The sequence below is a fragment of the Rhinopithecus roxellana genome, chromosome 17 (assembly GCF_007565055.1).
Source record: "Rhinopithecus roxellana isolate Shanxi Qingling chromosome 17, ASM756505v1, whole genome shotgun sequence".
Classification (NCBI taxonomy): domain Eukaryota; kingdom Metazoa; phylum Chordata; class Mammalia; order Primates; family Cercopithecidae; genus Rhinopithecus; species Rhinopithecus roxellana.
Window position 1 is genome coordinate 74,095,553 of NC_044565.1, and position 25,746 is coordinate 74,121,298.

General features: G+C 44.9%; 1 protein-coding gene across 6 annotated transcripts in view; it reads right to left on the reverse strand.

The window, feature by feature from the left end:
* DPY30 (dpy-30 histone methyltransferase complex regulatory subunit) overlaps positions 1 to 25,746 on the reverse strand; it is a 48,873-nt gene that overhangs the window by 21,296 nt on the left and 1,831 nt on the right. For 2 of the 6 annotated variants that reach the window (XM_030920820.1, XM_030920822.1), the window contains exons 1-3: positions 4,774 to 4,925; positions 4,462 to 4,533; positions 4,320 to 4,367 (exon numbers count right to left, since the gene is read on the reverse strand). In XM_030920820.1, the coding sequence (XP_030776680.1) occupies positions 4,320 to 4,367; positions 4,462 to 4,497 (84 nt within the window). In that variant the 5' untranslated portion in view covers positions 4,498 to 4,533; positions 4,774 to 4,925. Of the gene's footprint in view, positions 1 to 4,319; positions 4,368 to 4,461; positions 4,563 to 4,773; positions 4,926 to 25,746 lie in introns of those variants that run through there. The other 4 variants (XM_030920825.1, XM_030920824.1, XM_010372589.2 and 1 more) reach the window with 4 other exon arrangements.

The following is a 25,746-nucleotide window of genomic DNA, read 5'->3' on the forward strand; positions in this document are numbered from 1 at the left end:
ACTCCAGCCTGGGTGACAGAGCGAGACTCCATCTCAAAAAAAAAAAAAATTATAATGTATTCCCGCCGGACATGGCGGCACACACCTCTAGTTCCAACTGCTCAGGAGGCTGAGGTGGGAGGATCACTTAAGACCAGGAGTTTGAGGCTACAGTGAGCTATGATCATGCCACTGTACCCCTACCCCAGCCTGGGTGAAAGAGCAAGACTTGGTCTTAAAAACAAATAAACAAACAAACAAATAAACAAATAAATAAATAAATAAATACATTTGGCCGGGCACAGTGGCTCACACCTGTAATCCCAGCACTTTGGGAGGCTCAGGTGGGTAGATCACAAGGTCAGGAAATCAAGACGATCCTGGCCAACATGGTGAAACCTCATCTCTACTAAAATACAAAAAATTAGCCAGGCATGGTGGCTCCCAGCTACTTGGGAAGCTGAGGCAGGGGAATCACTTGAACCCGGGAGGCGGAGATTGTAGTGAGCCGAGATCGCGCCACTGCACACCAGCCTGGTGACAGAGCAAGACTTTGTCTCATTAAAAGAAAAAACAAACAAACAAAAAAAAAACCATGTATAATATATTCTATATGTTCACAACAGAAAAAAGCATAAGTAGGCCAGGTGCAGTGGCTCACACCTGTAATCCCAGCACTTTGGGAGGCTGAGGCGGGCAGATCACTTAAGGTCAGCAGTTTGAGACCAGCCTGACCAACACAGTGAAACCCCACCTCTACTAAAAACACAAAAATTAGCTGGGCATGGTAGCGGGTGCCTGTAATCCCAGCTACTTAGGAGGCTGAGACATGAGAATCACTTCAACCTGGGAGGCAGAGGTTACACTAAGCCGAGATCGCGCCATTGCACTCCAACCTGGAGATAGAGCAAGACTCAGTCTCGAGAAAAAAAAAGAAAAAGAATAAAAGTTAGGTAAACTGATCTTTTTTTTTCTTTTTTGAGACAGCGTCTCACTCTGTCACCCACCCTGCAGTGCATTGGCATGATCTTGGTTCACTCCAGCCTTGGCCTTCCAGGCTCAAGCAATCCTCCCACCTCAATCTCCTGAGTAGCTGGGACTATAGGCATGCATTTTTCTTTTCTTTTTTTTTTTTTTAGATGGGGTCTCACTATGTTGCCCAGGCTGGTCTTAAACTCCTAGATTCTAGGAATCCTCCCACCTTGGCCTCCCAAAGGGCTGGGATTACAGGCATGAGTCACGTCCCATGGCAAAATATTTTTTTTAAATAATGGCTGAAATTCTTCCAAATTTGATGAAAATTCTAAACCACAGATTCAAGAAGCTCAATGAATCCTAAGCAGAAGCATTAAAAGGAAAAAACTGGCTGAGCACGGCAGCTCACACCTGTAATCCCAGCACTCTGGGAGGCCGAGGCTGGCGGATCACGAGGTCAGGAGATCAAGACCATCCTGGCTAACACAGTGAAACCTCCTCTACTAAAAATACAAAAAAAATTAGCTGGGCGTGCCTGTAGTCCCACCTACTTGGGAGGCTGAGGCAGGAGAATGGTGTGAACCCAGGTGAGCCGAGACCACACCACTGCACTCCAGCCTGGGCGACAGAGCGAGACTCCATCTCAAAAAAAAAAAAAAAAAAAAAAAGAAAGAAAAGAAAAAAACTACACCAAGACACACCACAACCAAATAACTTTAAAACACTGATATAAAGAAAATCTCAAAAGTAGCAAGAAGACGTTATTTATTGAGGAGCAAAGATAGGAACGATAGCAAGCTTCTTTTCAGAAACAATGTCCGCCAGAAGACCGTGAAGTAATCTACAACTAGCAAAAATATCTTCTAAAAACAAGGGCAAAATAATGACTTTTTCAGACATTCAGAAGCTGAAAGAATTCCTTACCAGCAGAAGTGAACTACAAGAAATGTTCAAGGAAGCCCTTTGTCCAGGAAGAAAATACCTTTTGGAAAGATGGAAATCTAGACCTACACAAAACAATGAAGATCTACAGAAATGGTCAATATGTGGATAAATGTAAAATTCTCCTTTTTTTGTACTGTTTAAATATCTTTAAAGTGACTTTTTTTTTTTTTTTTGCTTTTGAGACAAGGTTTTGCTCTCTCCACTCAGGATGGTGTGCAGTGGTGCAATTAGGGCTCACTGCAGCTTCTGCCTCCCGGGCTCAAGTGATCCTCCTGCTTCAGTCTCCCTAGTAGCTGGGACTGTAGGCACCTACCGTCACACCCAGCTAATTTTTCCTTTTTTTTTTTTTTTTTTTGTAGAGACAGGGTTTGTAGGCTGGTTTCAAACTCCTGAGCTTAAGCGGTTTACCAGCCACCATGCCCAGCCAACTTTTTTATTTTTGAGATGGAGTCTCACTCTGTTGCCCAGGCTGGAGTACAGTGGCACGATCTCGGCTCACTGCAACTCTGCCTCCGGGGTTCAAGCAATTCTCCTGCCTCAGCCTCCTGAGTAGCTGGGATTACAGGGGCTTGCCACCACGCCTGGCTAATTTTTGTATTTTTAGTAGAGATGGGGTTTCACCATGTTGGCCAGGCTTGAAATCCTCACCTCAAGTGATCCACCCACCTCAGACTCCCAAAGTGCTGGGATTACAGGTGTGAGCCACCACGCCTGGCCTGTATTTTTTTTATTAAAAAACAAGACGTGTGATTCAGTTTGGATAAATGAGAGTAACAGCATTTCTAACCACAGTAATAATAGTAACAGCTGTTAATATTTTTTCTAGCCTTGGCCAGGCACGGTGGCTCACACCTACAATCCCAGCACTTTGGGAGGCTGAGGCTGGCGGACCATGAGGTCAAGAGATAGAGACCAGCTGGCTAACACAGTGAAACCCCGTCTCTACTAAAAAAAATACAAAAAATTAGCCGGGCATGGTGGTGGGTGCCTGTAGTCCCAGCTACTTGGGAGGCTGAGGCAGGAGAATGGCGTGAACCCGGGAGGCGGGGCTTGCAGTGAACCGAGATCTCACCACTGCACTCCAGCCTGGGCAACAGAGCAAGACTCTGTCTCAAAAACAAAACAAAACAAAACAAAAAATTTCTAATGTTTTACTATGTGCCACACACACTCTTAAGTAATTTGCCTGTATCTTCAGCCCCATAAGGCTCAGAGAAGTTCAGTAACTTGTTCAAGGTCACCAGAAAGTATATTGGGAGCTGTATTTTCAACCTAGGCAGGTTGACATTTTTGCAGTAGAATTACGTTGTATTACTAATTTTTTTTTTTTAAGACAAAATCTCGCTCTGTCGCCCAGGATGGAGTACAGTGGCATGATCTCGGGTTCAAGGGATTCGCGATTCTCCTGCCTCAGCCTTCCGAGTAGCTGGGATTAGTAGAGACGAGGTTTCACCATGTTGGCCAGACTGGTCTGGAACTCCTGACCTCAGGTAATCAGCTCACACTGGCCCTCAAAGTGCTGGGATTACAGGGGTAAACCACTGCATCTGGCCTTACTTTTTGGGGGGGGCCAGGGAGAGGAGAAGAGGGACAGGGTCACGTGCTGACACCCAGGCTGGAGTGCAGTGGTGCGATCATAGCTCACTGCAGCCTCAACCTCCCCAGCTCCAGCAATTCTCTCACTTCAGCCCAGGAGTTACTGAACTCTAAAAAGAAATAAATACTTATTAAATGTTGACTCCTCCAGCACACTATTCTGCTACAAAGACCAACAGATTACCTAATTTTATTTTTTACTTTTTTTTCTTTTTTGAGCCGGAGTCTCTCTCTGTCGCCCAGGCTGCAGTGCAGTGACGCGATCTCGGCTCACTGCAACCTCAGTTTTCCAGATTCAAGCGATTCTCTGCCCTCAGCCACCCGAATAGCTGGGATTACAGCCATCCACCATCATGCCTGGCTAATTTTTATATTTTTAGTAGAGACGGGGTTTCACCATGTTGGTCAGGCTGGTTTGGAACTCCTGACCTCAGGTGATCCACCAGCCTCGGCCTCCCAAAGTGCTGGGATTACAGGCGTGGGCCATCGTGCCCAGCGAAGGGTTTCTTAATTTTAATATGCGATTTTTACGTAGCAACATCCCAAAAGATCGATTAAAAGCCACCAAGCAAAATGATTTAGACAGTATCCCTCAAGAATGTGTTTCGTAATAAAAGTTCAATCCTTTGGCTCAAACCTAATTTGTATGTCTGTACACCAAGAAGCATTAGTACTAATAAAACAAGCTACCCATAACTTGATACTATTCAGTTCACGATAACAAAGTTTTCCCTTGTGCATAGTAACCTAGTAAAATCAGATCCCAAGTTTTCTCCAGCTCGCAAGAGACAACACAGATGAGGCATAGGAACTGGACGAGTTACCTCAACGTTGTCTGTGAGACCGTACTCAGAGTGAGGATTTTCTGCAACCTAGAAAACAAAACACCGGTCACAGAGATATAAGTCCCCCCTTTCTCGCTGCCTCCCTGAACACCACCACCCTGAATTGAAGGCCTCCTGATACCTGCGTTTGTCCCTCCAGCATCTGCTCCGGCTCCATGGCGGACCCTGCAAATCACAGTCCCCGGATACCAGTCTTGGAAAACAAGAAGAGCCGCGAGTTACCTGGGAGATTTCAACACGAAGACGCCAGGATGGAGTGCAGCCTAGCCCCCGACCCCGCCCCTCACCCCCACCTGGGCGCGGGAGCACCCCGAGCAGTAGAGCAGCAGAATGGGACAGTCCACAACTGGGCGCCTACATGGAGTCTGGAAACTCTACGGCAGTCCCAAGTACCTAGAATGAGTGAGAAAGTGGGGTAAAGGAAGCTGATTACCCGCGCCCAAGCCGTTCGTTCTTTAGAACCCTACACCGCGCCACCAACTCCCAGCACCAACAGCTCCGGCCGTAAGTGACGGCTGTCGCACGACTGCCGCGCCTGCGCAGAACCTCCCGGCGAACAAGAGGCTGGGAGGCGGGAAGACCGCCGAGTCCCTGAGGGTCTCTGCAGTCTGCGTGAGTCCTGGCCAAGGTCTGGCCTCCGAAGCTACGAGCTACAATCTTTCTTCATTCTACCCAGCCACGAAGAGCGCCACCCCAGCTGCAGACCAAGTGACCAGCCCAGTTGGAAGGGGCTCGGCCGGATCAAATCTCGGTGCTGTCTCAGAGCATCTGCTGAAGCTCTTCCTCGGCCAACTGAACTTCCTCACTGAGTGTTTCTTACTAGAAAATTATCAGCCCAGTCTGACAGTCTCTGAAAGAATGTCAGTGTTTTACTGTAAAGCCAAAGATGGGGGAAGAAGCAGTTTTGGGGGTTTCCTGATCAGCTTTTATTCAAGCCCTTAAATCTGTGAATATGCGATGTTAACGCCACCTTACGTTTGTATTAGATTAGCAGTATGCAACTGGCTTTCCAAACCGTGGTCCTATTGATAGTAGTGTAGTTGTAAAACGTACATAGAATAATTTGCCTCCTACACAGTGTGTAAATAGCAAAGGACATCTCTTTACTTGGATTTTTAAAAATTCCAGTAAATTCGGCCGGGCGCGGTGGCTCAAGCCTGTAATCCCAGCACTTTGGGAGGCCGAGACGGGTGGATCACAAGGTCAGGAGATCGAGACCATCCTGGCGAACACAGTGAAACCCCGTCTCTACTAAAAATACAAAAAACTAGCCGGGCGAGGTGGCGGGCGCCTGTAGTCCCAGCTACTTGGGAGGCTGAGGCAGGAGAATGGCGGGAACCCGGGAGGTGGAGCTTGCAGTGAGCTGAGATCCGGCCACTGCACTCCAGCCTGGGTGACAGAGCAAGACTCTACCTCAAAAAAAAAAAAAAAAAAAAAATTCCAGTAAATTCAATTTATTTTCACGTAAACAAAAGTGATAACACGCAAACTTCCTGCCTTTGACACAGTTCTATTTGTAATTGCACTTTGTAATATGAAAACTTGAAAACATTTGGAGTAAATGATGGCATAACAATATGGTGGAATATAAGCCATTAAAATTAAAAATCATGACTACATATACAGAAACAAGATATGCCATTGAGTTTTACTTCCAGCTGGCGTTAGACTACAACTTAATATTGCTACTCTAAAAAACCATGGATAAAGATCTAAAGTAAATAAAATTTGGTTAAGAGCTAGACATATAAGTCAGTTTTTAAAGTTTTGCAGTGTATACTTGACAAATAGTATTGTGATTGGTGACAGCTGTCATGTGGAACTTTGAAGATTTTTTCATGTAATGCTGATGCAAATGTGTATGCATATGTGCAAGATATATAAATTGCCTAGTAGATATATTAAATTAAGATTAAATGCTTTTCAAGAGTGGGAAATAAAAAGGGAGTACATAACAAGTAGAGAATGATTGGGATTTTTTGTTGTTTTTTTTTGAGACAGCGTCTTGCTCTGTGGCCAGGCTGGAGTGCAGTGGCGTGATCTCAGCTCACTACAACCTCCAATTCCCTAGTTCAAGTGATTCTCCTGCCTCAGCCTCCCAAGTAGCTGGGATTACAGGCACGCACCACCACACCCAGCTAATTTTTTTGTATTTTTAGTAGAGACGGGGCTTCAACATGTTGGCCAGGATGGTCTCGAGCTCCTGACCTTGTGATCCGCCAACCTCGGCCTCCTAAAGTGCTGGGATTACAGGCGTGAGCCACCCCACCCAGCCATGATTGGGAAATTTTTAGAATAGTTATGTGTATTATCATGTTATCATATATTCATACATTTCCCAATACATAGTAGACTCTCACTATGTCCAGACTCCAGGAAGTAACTGAGAGCTGCTAATTTACATGTTCTTTTTTTTTTTTTTTGAGATGGAATCCTGCTCTGTCACCCAGGCTGGAGTGCAGTAGTGCAATCTCAGCTCACTGCAACCTCCACCTCCCGGGTTCAAACAATTCTTCTGCCTCAGCCTTCCAAGTAGCTGGGACTACAGGCACATGCCACCATGCCCAGCTAGTTTTTGTATTTTTATTAGAGACAGGGTTTCACCATATTGTCCAGGCTGGTCTTGAACTCCTGACCTCGTGATCTGCCTGCCTCAGCCTCCCAAAGTGCTGGGATTATAGGCATGAGCCACCACGCCTGGCCCTTTATTTTTCATTTTATTTTATTTTATTTTTTGAGACGGAGTCTCACTCTGTCGCCCAGGCTGGAGTGCAGTGACACGATCTCGGCTCACTGCAACCTCTGCCTCCCGGGTTCAAGCGATTCTCCTGCCTCAGCCTCCTCCTGAGTAGCTGGGGTTACAGGTGCATGCCACCACGCCTAGCTAATTTGTGTGTGTGTGCGTGTGTGTGTGTGTGTTTTGTTTTTGTTTTGAGACAGAGTCTCACTCTGTTGCCAGGCTAGGGTGCAGTGGCACTTTTTTTTTTCTTTTTTGGCTCACCGCAACTTCCGCCTCCTGGGTTCAAGCAATTCTCCTGTCTCAGCCTTCCGAGTAGCTGGGACTACAGCACACTCACTACCACACCCGGCTAATTTTTGTATTTTTAGTAGAGACGGTTTCACCATGTTGGCCAGGATGGTCTCGATCTCTTGACCTCATGATCCGTCCGTCTTGGCCTCCCAAAGTGCTGGGATTACAGGCGTGAGCCACAGTGCCCGGCATATTTTTGTGTTTTTAATAGAGACAGGGTGTCACCATGTTGGTCAGGCTGGTCTCAAACTCCTGATCTCGTGATTCGCCCACCTCAGCCTCCCAAAGTGCTGAGATAACAGGCAGGAGCCACTGCGCCTAACCCTTAATTTATATTTTCTAAGTACTGACAGTTTTGGTAAAGTAGTAAACTAGAAAAGCTCCTTCAGGGCAGGGACCATGTCTTAGATATCTTTATACTTCACAACGTGCTTAATACATTGTAGGTGCAGAATACTATTAAGTTGGGCTGGTTCACAGTCAAAATTTGATATTAATATATGCACTGATACTTCGAAAGCAAAAAGAGAAAATACATAAAAATGTTTACTGAAGGGAGCAGCACAGAATAATTAGCTATCATCCAGGTTTCCATCAATCTAAGTAAGAGTTATTTATGTGATTTATCAAAAAGCTTCACTGAAGTTTTTGCATTTAAAACTTACTAATTTATAGCAGGTCATGGTGCACATGCCTGTAATTCCAGCTACTTGGAGGCTGAGGCAGGAGGATCACTTGAGCCTGGGAGGTGGAGGCTGCAGTAAGCTGTGATGACCAGACCAAGACCCTGTCTCAAAAAAAGAAAGACAGCTAGATGCAATGGCTTATGCCTATAATCCTAGCACTTTGGGAAGCCGAGGCCAGGAGTTCACAATGAATTTGACCAACATAGCCAGATCCCCATCTGCAATGTTTTTTAATGGTTAAAGAAATTATTTTTTTAAAAAAAGGAAGAAATAGAAAGTATAAAATTAATTGAAGATACTGCAGAATGCTGAGTTTTAATGTGAAATTAATGATTCTAAAGACGACTTGGAAACATGATTATGACAGAAATTTGCAGTAATGTGTACTGTCTGGAAAGGGGTAAATTAAAAGAAAGAAGACAGCCTGGGAATATAGTAAGAACTCGTCTCTACAAAAAAAATTAAAAATCAGCTGAGTGTGGTGATGCATACCTGTAGTCCCAGCTACTCAGAGGCTGATTGGAGGATGACATGAGCCCAGGGAGGTTGAGATGTAAACTATGATCGCACCACTGCCCTCCAGCCTAGGTGACAGAGCAAGACCCTGTCTCAAAAGAAAATAGAAAGAAAAGAGAAGAACATTTAACTCTTATTTGGACTTCCACCAAATTTTGTTCAGGACTTCTTTCATCAGCTTCCTACATAGCCAGTTATAGTACTTACCTCATTCTGCTTTAAATTTTGCTTATGTTTAAACACAATTAGATTTTGAGTTGTTTAAAGGCAAAGACTTTATTCTTTTTTTTTTTTTTTTTTTTTGAGACTGTGTCTTGCTCTATCGCCCAGGCTGGAGTGCAGTGGCGCGATCTAGGCTCACGGCAAGCTCCGCCTCCCAGAGTCATGCTATTCTCCCGCCTCTGCCTCTCAAGTAGCTGGGATCACTGGTGCCTGCCACCACACCCTGCTAATTTTTTGTATTTTTAGTAGAGACGGGGTTTCACCGTGTTAGCCAGGTTGGTCTCGATCTCCTGACCTCGTGATCTGCCCGCCTCGGCCTCCCAAAGTGCTGTACTGTCCAAAGTACAGACGTGAACCACCACACCCAGCTATTCTTTATTTTTTTAATGATTGAAGGATTTATTAAGTCATACATACAAAACATACTGCTAATTGCATTACCAAAAGATTAATATAAAAACACTCCACAATTCTGCAACTGTCCATTTAAAAAAGTTTGTTCCTGACTGGGCACGGTGGCTCATACTTATAAGGCACTTGGGAGGCAGAGGCTGATGGATCACTTGAGGTCAGGACAGGGTCTCGCTCTGTCGAGACCAGCCTGGTCAATATGGTGAAACTTCGTCTCTACTAAAAATACACAAAATTAGCCAGATGTGGTGGCACACGCCTGTAATCCCAGCCACTTGGGAGGCTGTAGCAGGAGAACCGCATGAGCCTGGGAGGCGGAGGTTGCAGTGAGCTGAGATCATGCCACTGTACTTCAGCCTGGGCGACAGAGCAAGACTCCGTCTCAAAAAAAAAAAAATATATATTGTTTTAGTGATTGAAAGATCCAATGTTGTATTCTTGCCAGTGAGTTAAGTTGCACAGAACAAGCCAGGCACAGTGGCTCCCACCTGTTAATCCCAGCACCAAATCGGGTAAATTGCTTGAGTCCAGGAGTTTGAGACCAATCTGGACAACATGGTGAAAACCCATCTCTAATACAAAAATTAGCCAGGTGTGGACCTGTAGTCCCAACTACTTGGTCCGCTGAAGTGGGAGGACTGCATGAGCCCAGGAGGCAGAGATTGCAGTGAGCCAAGCTCGCGCTATTGCACTCCAGCCCGGGCAACAGGGTGAGACCCTGCCTCGATTAAAAATATATATATGTAGGCTGGGCGCGGTGGCTCAAGCCTGTAATCCCAGCACTTTGGGAGGCCGAGACAGGCGGATCACGAGGTCAGGAGATCGAGACCATCCTGGCTAACACGGTGAAACCCCGTCTCTACTAAAAAATACAAAAAACTAGCCGGGCAACGTGGCGGGCGCCTGTAGTCCCAGCTACTCAGGAGGCTGAGGCAGGAGAATGGCTTGAACTCGGGAGGCGGAGCTTGCAGTGAGACGAGATCTGGCCACTGCACTCCAGCCTGGGCGACAGAGCGAGACTCCGTCTCAAAAAATAAATAAATAAATAAAAATAAAAATAAAAATATAGGCCGGGCGCGGTGGCTCAAGCCTGTAATCCCAGCACTTTGGGAGGCCGAGACGGGCGGATCACGAGGTCCGGAGATCGAGACCATCCTGGCTAACACGGTGAAACCCCGTCTCTACTAAAAAATACAAAAAACTAGCCGGGCGAGGTGGCGGGCGCCTGTAGTCCCAGCTACTCGGGAGGCTGAGGCAGGAGAACAGCGTAAACCTGGGAGTCGGAGCTTATAGTGAGCTGAGATCTGGCCACTGCACTCCAGCCTGGGCGACAGAGCAAGACTCTGTCTCAAAAAATAAGTAAATAAATAAAAATAAAAATATACATATGTCATACAGAAAATCATGAAGACTAGCACAGTTTACAGAATCTCACAGACCCAATGGGATATTGTTAGGCAAAACAACTACAGGAGATATGTATCCACGTGGGTGAGGTAAAGAGGGTCAATATTAGTCAAGTGACAGTGTCAGTAATCCGGCAACAGAATGACGTTAAGAAAGTTCATCGTTTAATAACAATATGTAAAATATTTTTAAAACTACAAAGCTGCAACACATGATTTTGACACCTAGTTACTACAAAACTCAGGAAAGTACTTACTAGCTTTGAATGAAGTAACATGGAAAGCACTTTTACTAAATTACAAAAAAAAAACTCTAATGCATTATCAGAAAGATTTTATAATACAAGGAGGCATATTGCTCAGTAAGAAAGGGCTCTATAAGAAAAGCAACGGCCAGGCGCTGTGGCTCACGCCTGTAATCCCAGCACTTTGGGAGGCCGAGGCGGGCGGATCACGAGGTCAGGAGATGAAGACCATCCTAGCTAGCAAAAAATTACCCGGGCGTAGGGGCGGGTGCCTGTAGTCCCAGTTACTCTACTTGGGAGGCTGAGGCAGGAGAATGGCGTGAACCCAGGAGGCGGAGGTTGCAGTGAGCCGAGATTGCACCACTGCACTCCAGCCTGGCGACAGAGACTCCATAAAAAAAAAAAAAAAAAATCACTATGAAATCAAAAAGACTCTTCCAAAGAGCTGCATTGTTACACGCAATCTATCATGATATACAGTACCATGTTATGTCATGAACATGTGTTGGTGAATTACTAGTGCTTCAAATGGCAATGTTTCATTAAGGAGGCTGTTCTGCTTTACATATCTGAAAATTACTTACAAAGTATCTGTATCTCCTGGCCCAGTGCAGTGGCTCAGGCCTGTAATCCCAGCATTTTGGGCGGCTGAGGCAGGTGGACGACCTGAGGTCAGGAGTTCGAGACCAGCCTGGCCAATATAGGAAAACCCTGTCTCTGCCAAAGATACAAAAATTAGATGGCCATGGTGGCATTCGTCTGTAATCCCAGCTACTCGGGAGACTTAGGCAGGAGAATCGCTTGAACCTGGGAGGCAGACTTTGCAGTGAGCCAAGATCATGCCACTGCACTCCAGCCTGGGGGACAGAGGGAGACTCTGTCTTAAATAAATAAATACATAATAAAACTTGGTTCCTTGTTTGCCATGTGGAATTCGGCAAATCTTTTAACTCCTCTGAGCTTCAGGGTTTTTTGTTGTTGTTGTTGTTTGTTTTTGAGATGGAGTCTCACTCAGTCACCTAGGCTGGAGTGCAGTCGCGAAATCTCGGCTCACTGCAATCTCCACCTCCCGGGTTCAAGCAATTCTCCTGTCTCAGCTTCTCAAGTCGCTGGGACTACAGGCACACACCACCACGACCGGCTTATTTTTGTATTTTTAGTACAGACAGGGTTTCACCATATGAATCAGGCTAATCTCAAACTCCTGACCTCAGGTGATCCACCTGCCTCGGCCTCCCAAAGTGCTGGCATTAAAGGAATGAGCCACCGTACCCAGCCAAGCTTCAGGGTTTTTTTGCATGTAAAATTAGGATAATTTTTATGTCATAAGGAAGATCAAATGAAATAAGATAGAGGAACTGAGCCAGGCACAGTGTTCAAGACAAGCCTGGGCAACATGGGAAAAATCCATCTCTACTAAAACTATGAAAAATTGGGTGGGCATAGTAGTGCACGACTGCAGTCCCAGCTATTCAGGGGCAGAAGCGAGAGGATCGCTTGGGAGTCCAGGCTGCCCTGTATTCTAGCCTGGGCGACAGAGCGAGACCCTGTCTCGGAAAAAAAAAAAAAAAGAGAGAGATGAAACTGCTTTGTAAACTGAAGTTACACAAATGTAATTGAAATTCATTTTGTCTTCTCTACATTACTTATCAAGCCACGTCATTAGCTTTTCAATCTTATTTATTTATTTATTTATGTTTGAGACAGGATCGCACTCTGTTGCCCAAGCTGGAATACAGTTGCGCAAACCTGGCTCACTTCAACCTTCACCTTGTGGGTTCAATCGATTCTCCTTCCTCAGCCTCTTAAGTAGCTGGGACTACAGGCGCATGCCACCACAACCAGCTGATTTTTGCATTTTTACTAGAGAGGGGGTTTTCCCACGTTGGCCAGATTGATCTTGAACTCCTGGTCTCAAAAGATCTACCCACCTCAGCCTCCCTAAGTGCTGGGATTACAGCACTTTGTAAGCCACCACGCCTGGCCCTTCATTAGCTTTTACTTTGTTGTTTTAAAATAATTTGCAGGAAATAAATTGTTCAGAAAAATTAAGAACTTGATCCAGCACCCACCAACACCCACCCACCCCTACCCCACCCCAACACTCACACACAAAAATGTATTTGCAAATAAATACACAGAATGTATTGAGTGTAAATGGGCCCTCTGAGCACAGTGTGTGGAGAGGGACACCGAACCGCCTCTCAAGAAGACCTAGAAATATGTGTTCCAGGTTAGGTAAGTCACTTTCCAGAGAAATAAGAGAAATATCTGTTTGTGGCTAATATTGGAAGGCAGCCACTCTACCTGTAGCTCCCTTGTCTCTACTACCAAACAACATGCCCAAGCAATCTTACCACCCATTTCAGAAATTTTGGTATATCAAGGAACATACCAAATGGGTTTTTGAAAGGCATGAATCTAGTGTGTTCTTCTGATTTTTACGATACATAAGTGATCTCAACAATGAGAATAAAAAAACCAGGCGTGGTGGCTCACACCTGTAATCCCATCATTCTGGGAGGCCGAGGCAGGTGGATCACTTGAGGTCAGGGTTTCCAAACCAGCATGGCCAACATGGTGAAACCCTGTCTCTACTAAAAATAAAAAAACTAGCTGGGGATGGTGGCTCATGCCTGTAATCCCAGCTACTTGGAAGGCTGAGGCAGGAGAATCACTTGAACCAGGGAGGTGGAGGTTGCAGTGAGCCGAGATTGCGCCACTGCATTCCAGTCAGGACAACAGAGCGAGACTACATCTCAAAAAAAAAAAAGAGAGAGAGAGAGAGAGGATAATAAGAATGAATGAAAAGGCAACCTTACTGACATTTCAAATCCTTAAATTGCCAATTGTTTCTGCCACTTCTCATATGAAGTTATATTTAGACTTTATCCTAAAATGTCCTGATTTTCAGTTTTAATTTCAGTTTTAAATAGTAGCTCACTGTACCTAAGCTATACAAACAATATGGTGTATGTTAAGCACTTGCTTTCCTTCTAGGAGTCTGGAATTTTGATAGGTGTTACGGCAGAGGGTGCCTATATGACTAGTCCCAACACAAAGCCCAAGCACTGAGTTTCTGATGAGTGTTTCTGGTAGACAACATTTTACCCACGTCCTCTGAACCTGTTGCTGGAGGAATTAAGCATATCCTTTGTTGACTCCACTGGGAGGACTCTTGGAACCTTGTTTGTACCTGGTTTCCTCCAGACTTTGTCCCATGTACCTTTCCTTTTGCTGATTTTGCTTTGTGTCCTTTTGCTGTACTAAATCATGCTGTCCATATAACATTAGCCAGGCGCTGTGGCTCATGCCTGTAATCCCAGCATTTTGGGAGGCTATGTCTAGCAGATCACTGGAGGTCAGGAGTTTGAGGGCAGCCTGACCAACATGGTGAAACCCTGTCTCTACTAAAGATAGAAAAATTAGCTGGGCGTGGTGGCATGTGCCTGTAGTCCCAGCTACTTGGGAGGCCGAGGCAGGAGGATTGTTTGAACCCGGGAGACGGAGGTTGCAGTGAGCCGAGATCGCGCCATTGCACTCCAGCCTGGGTGACAGAGCGAAGCTCCGTCTAAAAAAATAAATAAACATACTGAGTCCTGTGAGTACTCCTAGTGAAATGAATCACCTAAGTGGAGGTGATGTTGAGGATCTTAAACTATTGGGAAGTTTAGAGTAAATATAAATTGCAGTCCCTGCCCTCTTAAACTTGTATTCTAGGTCAGCTACATCAGACATATACATGTGATACATTTAAATAACAATACAAGATAGTAAGTGATTAAAGGTTAAGATGAATGACCCTAAAGTCTGAAGAAGTTCAGGCTGAGCACAGTGGCTCACACCCATAATCTCAGCATTTTGGGAGACTGAGGCAGGAGGATCACTTGAGCTTAGGAGTTCTAGACCAGCCTCAGTAATGTCACGAGACCTCATCTCTACTAAAAACCAAAAAAAAAAAAAAAAAGTAGCCAGGCATGGTGGTGAGAGTCTCCAACTCTTGGGAGGCTGAGGTGGGAGGATTACTTGAACCCAGGAGGTAGAGGCCGCACTGAGTTGTGATTGCGCTCCTGCGCTCCAGCCTGGGTGACAGAGGTTAGATCCTGTCTCAAATTTTTTTTTTTTTTTTTTTTTTGAGACAGAGTCTTGCTCTGTCACCAGGCTGGAGTGCAGTGGCGTCATCTTGGCTCCCTGCAACCTCTGCCTCCTGGGTTTAAGCCACTCTCCTGCCTCAGCCTCCCAAGTAGTAGATATCTTTCAAACAGTATTGAACCAAGAATAAATTTTTTTTTTTTTTTTTTTGAGACGGAGTCTCGCTCTGTCACCCGGGCTGGAGTGCAGTGGCCGGATCTCAGCTCACTGCAAGCTCCGCCTCCCGGGTTTACGCCATTCTCCTGCCTCAGCCTCCCGAGTAGCTGGGACTACAGGCGCCCGCCACCTCGCCTGGCTCGTTTTTGTATTTTTTAGTAGAGATGGGGTTTCACCGTGTTAGCCAGGATGGTCTCGATCTCCTGACCTCGTGATCCGCCTGTCTCGGCCTCCCAAAGTGCTGGGATTACAGGCTTGAGCCACCGCACCCGGCCCCAAGAATAAATTTTTAAGCAAAGCCTCAAAGGAAAAGCCTGTATGGGAGGGCTGGGGAACATCATACAAATGGAAACATTAATGAAGACAGTAAGTGGAGAAACGGGTATCTGACAAGATAGAGGGTCTCAGAATAAGAGTCTTTCCCAAAACACAGCAGTTGCTAGCAACCACCTTTGAAAACAGGCAACTCCTTTTATGTGTTCCAACATTTACCTGGTGCTAACATCTACTCTGCTTTTCATGAGTGCTGGAGTCCAGCATAGTTTTTTTTTTGTTTGTTTTGTTTTGTTTTTGAGGTGGAGTTTCGCTTATTTTGCCCAGGCTGAGTGCAATGGCGCAGTCTCGGCTCACCACAACCTCCGCCTCCCAGGCTCAAGCGATTCTCCTGCCTCAGTCTCCTGAGTAGCTGGGATTAGAGGCATGCGCCACCACGCCTGGCTAATTTTGTATTTTTAGTAGAGATGGGGTTTCTCCATGTTGGTCAGGCTGGTCTCCGACTCTTGACCTCAGGTGATCCACCTACCTCGGCCCCCCAAAGTGCTGGGATTACAGGTGTGAGCCACTGCGCCCGGCCCACTATGGATTTTCATGCGTGCTGGAGTCCACTATAAATACAGATACGTAAGATTATATTTATATACCTAAATATTTTATTTAGAAGGCCGACTGAATACACCCTCTGGTAATCTAGATTGCCATTCTAGGGCATTCATTTAAAGTTTCATATTAACTGACTCTGCTGTGTTTCCTTGGCATTATAGCTAATCAAGTTGAGCAGGTCAGGTAACACTTTATACTTATACCTACTATTTCAAAACCATAAGCTCATTCGCATTTTCACTGAAGTAACAAATCCTCCATAAACTAGAAAATCTCAAACTGGTGACTCAGAGTTTTGGTTTTGTTTTTTATTTTGTTTATTTTATTTTCCAGATGGAGTCTTGCTCTCTTGCCTAGGCTGGAGTGCAATGGTGTGATCTCAGCTCACTGCAACCTCCACCTTTCAGGTTCAAGCGATCTTCCTGCCTCAATCTTCCGAGTAACTGGGACTACAGGCATGAGCCGCCGCGCCTGGCCTGGTTTGTTTGTTTTTAAATTTTGAGGCCAGGTGCGGTGGCCCATATCTGTGATCCCAGCACTTTGGGAGACCAAGGCAGGCCGATTACTTGAGGTCAGGAGTTCAAGACCAGCCAGGCCAACATGGTAAAACCACGTCGATACTAAAAACACAAAAATTAGGCCAGGCACGGTGGCTCACATCTATAATCCCAGCACTTTGGGAGGCCAAAGCGAGTGGATCACCTGAGGTCAGGAGTTCGAGACCAGCCTGGCCAACATGGTGAAATCCCGTCTCTATTAAAAATACAAAAATTAGCTGGGTATGGTGGTGGGCATCTGTAATCCCAGCTACTGTGGAGGCTGAGGCAGGAGAATCGCTTGAACCCGGGAGGTGGAGGTTGCAGTGAACCGAGATCTTGCCACTGCCCTCCAGCCTGGGCAATAAGAGCGAGACTCCATCTCAAAAAATAAATAAATAAATAAAAATACAAAAAGTAGCCAGGCTTTGTGGCAGGCACCTGTAGTCCCAGCTACTTAGGAGGCTGAGGCAGGAGAATTGCTTGAACCTAGGAGGCGGAGGTTGCAGTGAGCCAAGACTGTGCCACTGCGCTCCAGCCTGGGTGACAGAGCAAGACTCCTTCTCAAAAATAAATAAATAAATAAATAAATAAATAAATAAATAAAATTTTGAGCTGGGCATGGAAGCTGAGGCAGGAGGATCCCTTGAGCCCAGGAGTTTGAGACCCCAGTGAGCTATAATTCTGACACCACACTTCAGCCTGGCTGACAGAGCGAGACCATGTATCTAAAAATAATGAAAAAACAATGATTTTTGAGCCAATAACTCTTAGACAATAGATTTCACATAAAAATTTAGAATTCTGGTTTCTCTTGAAAAACTTAAAAAATCTGGCAATGTTAAGCTTCACATTCCTGAAAGGCAAAAATTAGTGGGAGCTAGCTGGGTGCTGTGGCTCACGCCTGTAATCCCAGTGCTTTGGGAGGCTAGGGTAAGTGGATTGGTTGAGCCCAGGAGTTTGAGATCAGCCTGGCCAACGCAGTAAAACCCCATCTTTACAAAAAATACAGCACTATGGTGGTGTGCACTTGTGGTCCCAACTACTCAGGAGGCTGAGGCAGGAGGGCCACTTGAGCCCTGGAGGTTGAGGGTGCAGTGAGCCATGATTGTGCCACTGTACTCCAGCCTGGACGACAGAGAGACCTTGTCTCAAACAGAAAAAATATCAGCTCAGTGGGAGCTGAGTAACAGCTGTCCTGTTCAATTGCAGGATGCAACTCTCTAGCTTCTCATAGTTTCCATCATTCACATCACACATGCATTTTTGCATACCACACAACCCATGCATGGAACCCATATATGTTATATGCCTGACTACTGTTGCTATTGGAAGTTTTGGCCACTGCATTAAACTATAAACTCCATCTTACTCCCCACTATAATCCTGACACCCCATTCATTGCTTGATACATTGTCTGTTTCTTAATATCTATTCACTGAACAAATGAATGAGTAATATGTGCCACATTGTGGACTCAATTCAGGGAGATGATTAATCGTTCAGAATTGTTTTTCCTTATTAATACAGAGATTGGATAACAATTGTTACTTGTCTCATCCCTCCCTTCCAACCATATCTTTCAATTTGTTTTTCTTTTTTTAGGTTTTCTGCCTTTTTCAAAATCAGCCATTTCCTCACTGGTCTCTACATGTGCCTTTTTTGTTTTTTTTGTTGTTTTTTTTTTTACTAATTTTTTTAGTTGAAAAGAGGTCCTTAATATCTGTCATTGGTCCATACTTCAAATCTAGAATCTCTCAAATTGAAGGTTTGAAGAGTTCCTTAAAAGGCAAGTAGGGCCGAAATATCAAAAAAAAAACTATTTGATGGTAGGCAATGTGGTAAATAAATATGGGTTAAAGTGATAAAGTGACTGAATGTCCTGGATTAGTTAGCACAGTACCCAGCTCCTTCTTTTTGTCCTGGTGAACAAAAAATGGCTCAGATTCCATTCAAGATTAAGTGTTCTGAAAGTTCTTACAATCTGAAAACTGGGAGACTCTCACACTAGGTGGGATGGCTAGCAGGGTTGGGATCTCATCTAGGCACATTATAAGGCCAGGGTAATACCAAGACACTATTTTTTTTCTTTCTTTCTTTACTTGTCTTCTTTTTTTTTAAAGAGACAGGCTCTCATTATGTTATCCAGGCTGGATTCCAATTCCTGAGCTCAAGTAATCCTCCTGAGTAGCTGGGACTTCAGGTGTGCACCACTGTGTCTGAAGGCACTGTTTTTTCTTTTTTGATACAAATTTAGGAAGATGTTAATTCACAACAGTCTTCAGACTGAGATATAATTCCAAGGGGCAGAAGATGTGAGTTTAGAGCACTAAAAAATGAGATTCCAGTAGAGTCAGAAATCTGAAATGGCATTACAGGTGTAAGAGAGAAAAACAAGATTTATTGAGCTCTGTCATGTTGCAGGCATCATGCTGGAGGCTTTAGATGTACTCTTTCATTTTGTAATTTTTTTTTTTTTTTTTTTTTTTTTTTTTTTTTTTTTGAGACGGAGTCTCACTCCGTTGCCCAGGCTGGAGTGCAGTGGTGTGATCTCGGCTCACTGCAAGCTCCGCCTCCCGGGTTTATGCCATTCTCCTGCCTCAGCCTCCCAAGTAGCTGGGACTACAGGTGCCCACCACCATGCCTGGCTGATTTTTTTTGCATTTTTTTTTTTTTTTTTTGAGACAGAGTCTCGCTCTGTCGCCCAGACTGGAGTGCAGTGGCCGGATCTCAGCTCACTGCAAGCTCCGCCTCCCGGGTTCACGCCATTCTCCTGCCTCAGCCTCCCGAGTAGCTGGGACTACAGGCGCCCGCCACCTCGCCCGGTTAGTTTTTTGTATTTTTTTTTTTAGTAGAGATGGGGTTTCACCGTGTTAGCCAGGATGGTCTCGATCTCCTGACCTCACGATCCACCCGTCTCGGCCTCCCAAAGTGCTGGGATTACAGGCTTGAGCCACCGCGCCCGGCCTTTTTTGCACTTTTAGTAGAGATGGATTTACACTGTGTTAGCCAGGATGGTCTCGATCTCCTGACCTCGTGATCTGCCCGCCTTGGCCTCCCAAAGTGCTGAGATTACCGGCGTGAGCCACTGCGCCTGGCCTCATTTCGTAATTTTTACAGAGGAATTAACTAGAATAGCAACCCCAGTCCTACTAACTCTAAATCCCATATTTTTACCATACAAAAAAAGAGCAAAAGTGCAGAAAAGCACAGTCAATATTAAGTACAACCAGATAGCAGAGACTCAGTAAATGGGAGGCTGGAGGCCCAAAACCCAACATGATGCACATGAATGAAAGATCACTTGTGCTTCAGGGGCTAAAGATATATTTATTTCTTAATTAAAATAGAAACAGACTATGTAAAAATATTATTCTTGAAATCCTAGATTTTTACCTTAAATTACTGAAGTAGTATGTGTAATTAACTAATATGTGATATTGGGCAAATAACAGACTTGTAGAGCTCCAAATTCTTTATTTAAAAAAACTGAGGCCAAACGAGGTGGCTCACACATGTAACCTCAGCACTGTGGGAGGCCGAAGTAGGCAGATTGAGCTTGAGCTTAGGAGTTTGAGACCAGAATGGGCAACATGGTGAGACCTCATCTCTAAACAAAATACAAAAATTAGCCGGACATGGTGGTGTGCACCTGTGTTCCTAGCTACTCAGGAGGCTGAGGTGGAAGGATAACTTGAGTCTGAGAGGTTGAGGCTATAGTGAGCCGTGATCTTGCCATCGCACTGTATAGTCTGGTCTGGGTGAGAGAGCGAGACTCTGTCTTGGAGTGGGGTGGGGAAAGAGACAATAATGCTTAACTCAAGTAGCAATATTTTAACAAGGCACTAAAAGTTCTTCTGCTTAGTTCAGCATATGGGTTCAATAAATGTTAGCAAGTAGTAGTAGTAACCATCATCACTGTCACTGCTGTTCTCTCCTTAAACTTAAGCATGTTTTTTGTTTTTATGAGACTCAGTCTTGCTCTGTTGCCCAGGCTGAAATGCAGTGGCATGATCTTGGCTCACTCCAACCTCTGCTTCCCAGGTTCAACTGATTCTCCTGCCTCAGCCTCCCAAGTAGCTGGGACCACAGATACCTGCCACAACCATGCCCACATAATTTTTTGTATTTTTGGTACAGGTGGGGTTTCACCATGTTGGCCAGGCTGGTCTTGAACTCCTGACCTCAAGTGATCCACCTGTCTTGTCTTCCCAAAGTGCTGGGATTACAGGCGTGAGCCACAGCATCCAGCCTTAAGTGTGTTAAAGTTTTTATAATTCAGCAAAATGGTTGGGAAATGTTTTTCTTTCTTTTTTTTTTTTCGAGACGGAGTGTCACTGTGTCGCCCAGGCTGGAGTGCAGTGGCAGGATCTCAGCTCACTGCAAGCTCCGCCTCCCGGGTTCACTCCATTCTCCTGCCTCAGCCTCCCGAGTAGCTGGGACTACAGGCGCCCGCCACCTCGCCCGGCTAGTTTTTTTGTATTTTTTAGTAGCGACAGGGTTTCACTGTGTTAGCCAGGATGGTCTCGACCTCCTGACCTCGTGATCCGCCCACCTGGGCCTCCCAAAGTGCTGGGATTACAGGCTTGAGCCACTGCGCCTGGCCGGGAAATGCTATCTTAAATGAGATGCTTAAGCTGACATCTGAACATGAGGTAAAAGGAAATTCTACACGTAATCACTGTGCTAAATTGCTTGCAAAGATGGCCACAACAATTCCTCCTATCCTTATATATATGCCCCTTTGCAATGTGACTTTGCTACTTCTCTATCAAGATGTGGAGTTTGTTTTCCTATATTTTGCACTGGAGTTGGCCTTGTGACTTGCTTTGACAATAGCATGTAGTACAAATGACACTGTGCAACTCTGGATTTTAGGTTTTGAGAGACCTTACAGCTTCCACTTACACTCTCCTGGAAACCAGATGCAATGTAAAGAAGTCAGGGCTGTCCTGCTAGAGACATATGTCCCAGCTGATAGCCACAACCAACCTCTGAATGTACAAATGAGGCTAGCTAGGCCATACAGCCATTCACTCAAGCCATCAGATGACTGCATCCACATCAATGGTCCACAGCAAGGCCATCAGAAGAACCATCCAGCTGAACTTACCCCAAATTGCTTAGCCACAAAGTTGTGAGTAAATAAATGTCTGCTATCTTAAGCCATTGAGTTTTGGAGTGGTATATTACATAGCATCAGAAATCTAACACAATCATTATGTTTGAATGTTTTTCAAATTACTCATATTTATTAAATGAGTACCATAAGCAAGGTGTCAGGCTAGATGCAAAAAGTGAGGCAAAGTGTATAAAATGTGACCACTGCCTTCAGTAAGTTTATAATCTATATCGAGAGATGATGAAGTGTTTAAATAAGCATCACGCAGAGCAATATAGTATAAGAGCCATAGAGTAACACAACCATATTGTCATAACAACTGAAAAACAAGATCATTTCTGCCGGAGGTGATAATGGAATAATTTATCAAGAATGTAACATTAGAGTTGGACGTGGTGGCTCACACCTGTAATCCCAGCACTTTGGGAGGCCGAGGCAGGTGGATCACGAGATCAGGAGTTCGAGACCATCCTGGCTAAAATGGTGAAACCCGTCTCTACTAAAAATACAAGAAATTAGCCAGGTGTGGTGGCACGCGCCTGTAGTCCCAGCTACTCAGGAGGCTGAGGCAGGAGAATGGCGTGAACCCGGGAGGCGGAGGTTGCAGTGAGCCAAGATCGCACCATGGCACTCCAGCCTAGGTGACAGAGTGAGACTATCTTAGAGGAAAAAAAAAAGGAATATAACATTAGAGGTAAGTCTTGAAGGACTTCAACAGTGGAAGTAGCAGGAGAGGCCATTCTAAGTGAATGAAAAATGACAGGAGAGTAATTGAAGTCCTGGGAAAGAGCAAAGTTGGTACAGACCAATAGTCTATACTAGCTAGATTATAGTGAAAATGTAGAGGAAATGTTGGAGAACCATTCTTCATTCAAAAACTGTCTTCCTCATGGCCAAGCATAGTAGCTCATGCCTGTAATCCCAGCATTTTGGGAGGCTAAGGTGAGTGGATCACTTGAGCTCAGGAATTCAAGACTATCTGGGGTAACATAGTGAGATCTCATCTCAACTAAAAAAAAAAAAAAAAAATCAAATGGGTGCCATGGCTCACGCCTGTAATCCCAACACTTTGTGAGGCCAAGGCGGGCGGATCACGAGGTCAGGAGATCAAGCCCTTCCTGGACAACATGGAGAAACCCCATCTCTATTAAAAATAAAAAATTAGCTGGGCATGGTGGCACATGCCTGTAATCCCAGCTACTCGGGAGGCTGAGGCAGGAGAATCGCTTGATCCAGGGAGTCAGAGGTTGCAGTGAGCCGAGATGGCACCACCGCACTCCAGTCTGGCGACAGAGCGAGACTCCATCTCAAAAAACAAATAAATTTTAAAAAAAAGTAGCCCAGCATGGTGGTGCATGCCTGCAGTCCCAGTTACTCAGGAGGCTGAGGCAGGAGGGTGGTTTGAGCAAGGAGACCAAGGCCGCAGTGAGCAATGACGGCGCCACTGTACTCCAGCTTGGTGACAGAGTAAGACCCTGTCTCAAAAACAAAAACAAAAAAGCAACAAACCTCCTTGTTAGTATTATGGTGAATAAAAAACAAAATAACATAAAAATATAAATAAACTGAATATGGTGGTTCATGCCTTTAATCCTACCTAGCAAATTGGAAGGCTGAAGTGGGAGGATTGCTTGAGGGCTGGAGTTCAAAACTGGCTTGGGCAACATGGTGAGAGAGACCTTGTCTCTACAAAAGAACCTTTAAAATAAAAAAGAAATAATTTAAAAATATATTTCAAGAAAACAAAAAATAAAAAGCAAGTATCAACTTGATTCCAGGCACTGCTTACTACTCTAGTGTTATGTAGTAGATGTGGAAGCTGAGTAACTCATCCAAGATCACCGAAAGTGATGGAACACAGATGTAAATGCAACCAGTCTGACGCCAGGACCATTTAACCGATCTACTATTGGGCCCTATCTTGGCTAAGTTAAAAAGTTAGTTACTTTCTTTAGTGATAAAGACCGTAGGGGTAACAGTAAAGATAGTTACTTAAGAAGAAAAACTGGCACCAAACTAAATATCCATCAATAGTTGAACAGTAAAATAGGTTGTAGTAAATTCATATAATGGAATACTATATAGCAGTGGAAATGTACCACAGTTACAGAAATCAACAGGGAGGAATTTCAACACTTAATTACTGAGCAGGTAGCCAGGCACAGTGGCTCTTGCCTGTAATCCCAGCACTTTGGGAGACCAAGACAGGGGGACTGCTTGAGCCCAGGGGTTTGAGACCAACCTGGGCAACATAGTGAGACTCCATCTCTATTTTCTTAAAATAAAATAAATTAAATTTTAAAAATTTTGAGGAGGGAAAGCAAACAAGGGATACTTGAAATATGATTACATTTCCATAAAGTCAAAGTGAGGCAAAATCATACAACACATTATTTAGAAATACATAAATACACTGCAAACTAAAATGAGGCACGAGAATGATTAATATAAAATTCAGGATAGTGGCTTCCTCTAGAGGGAGAGACAAGACATTGAGATTAGGGAGGAGCTCACAGAGTGCTTCTAGGAGTTGGTTACATTCATTTTTCTTAAATGGAATGCTGCTTATTATTTTTCTTTAAATTGTACATTTAAATAATACACTTCTTGTTTACATGATATATGTATAAACGTAATTTTTTTTTTCTTTTTTTGAGATGGAGTTTCGCTCTTGTTGCCCAGGCTAGAGTGCAAAGACGCAATCTCAGTTCACCGCAACTTCCGCTTCCCGGATTCAAGCGATTCTCCTGCCTCAGCCTCCCAAGTAGCTGGGATTACAGGCATGCGCCACCATGCCCGGCTAATTTTGTATTTTTAACAGAGACGGGGTTTCTCCATGTTGGTCAGGCTGGTCTCAAACTCCCGACCTCAGGTGATCTGCCTGCCTCGGCCTCCCAAAATGTTGGGATTACAGGTGTGAGCCACCACGCCAGGCCCTGAATCAGATTTAAAAGAGGGCATTTCATTAAAAAAATTTTTGTTGTTGTTTGCTTTTGAGACAGAGTCTTGCTCTGTCGCCCACGCTGCAGTGTACTGGCATGATCTCCGTTCACTGCAGCCTCTCAGGTTCAAGTGACTCTCCTGCCTCAGCCTCTCAGTAGTTGCGATTACAGGAATGCACCGCCACCACAGGAATGCGCCTAACTGTCCCATTTTTAGTATAGGCGGGGTTCTGCCATGTTGGCCAGGCTGGTCTTGAACTCCTGACCTCATGTGATCCGCTCGCCTGGGCTCCCAAAGTGCTGGGATTACGGACGTGAGCCACTGCACCCGGCTGAAAGAGGGCATTTCAGAATGAGGATCTAGCATAAGTGCAGAGAAGGGGGAGCAATAAGGGAAACAGGGAGTAGGTCATTTTTGCAATAGCCTGTGATATTTGTAGGGCAGTATTGGTGGGGAATAATTAAGTAAAATTGGCTGGTGCTGTGGCTCATGCCTGTAATCCCAGCACTTTGGGAGGCCTGCCAGGAATTCAAGACCAACCTGGGCAACATATCAAGACCCTGTCTCAACAAAAAAGTAAAAAAATTAGCTGGGGACGCGATGTGGGGGCTTATTCCTGTAATCCCAGCACTTTGGAAGGCCAAGGCAGGTGGATTGCTTGAGCCCAGGAGTGGAGACCAGCCTGGGCAACATGGTGAAATCCTGGCTCTACAAAGAATACAAAAATTAGTTGGGCACAGTGGCGTGTGCCTGTGGTCCCAGCTACTTAGGAGGCTAAAGTGGAAGTGTCACCTGAGCCAGGGAGGTGGAGGTTGCAGTGAGTCATGTTGTCAGTGCCACTGCACTCCAGCCTGGGCAACAGAGTGAGACCCTGTCTCAAACAATAAAAAAATAAAGCTGTGGCAGAATGTGGAGATTCTTGGAAGCTGGAAGCTCCCATGTGGCATTTGTAAACCTCACCTTGTAAATAACGGAGTCTTTGTGTCAGTTAGGCTTCCTTAGTTTTAGGAAACAAGAAATAATTATGGCTAACTCAAGTAAAAAGAGAAAGAGAAGAGAAAAAAGATGTGGAGATAGAGAGGGAGAGAGAGGAAAAGACGA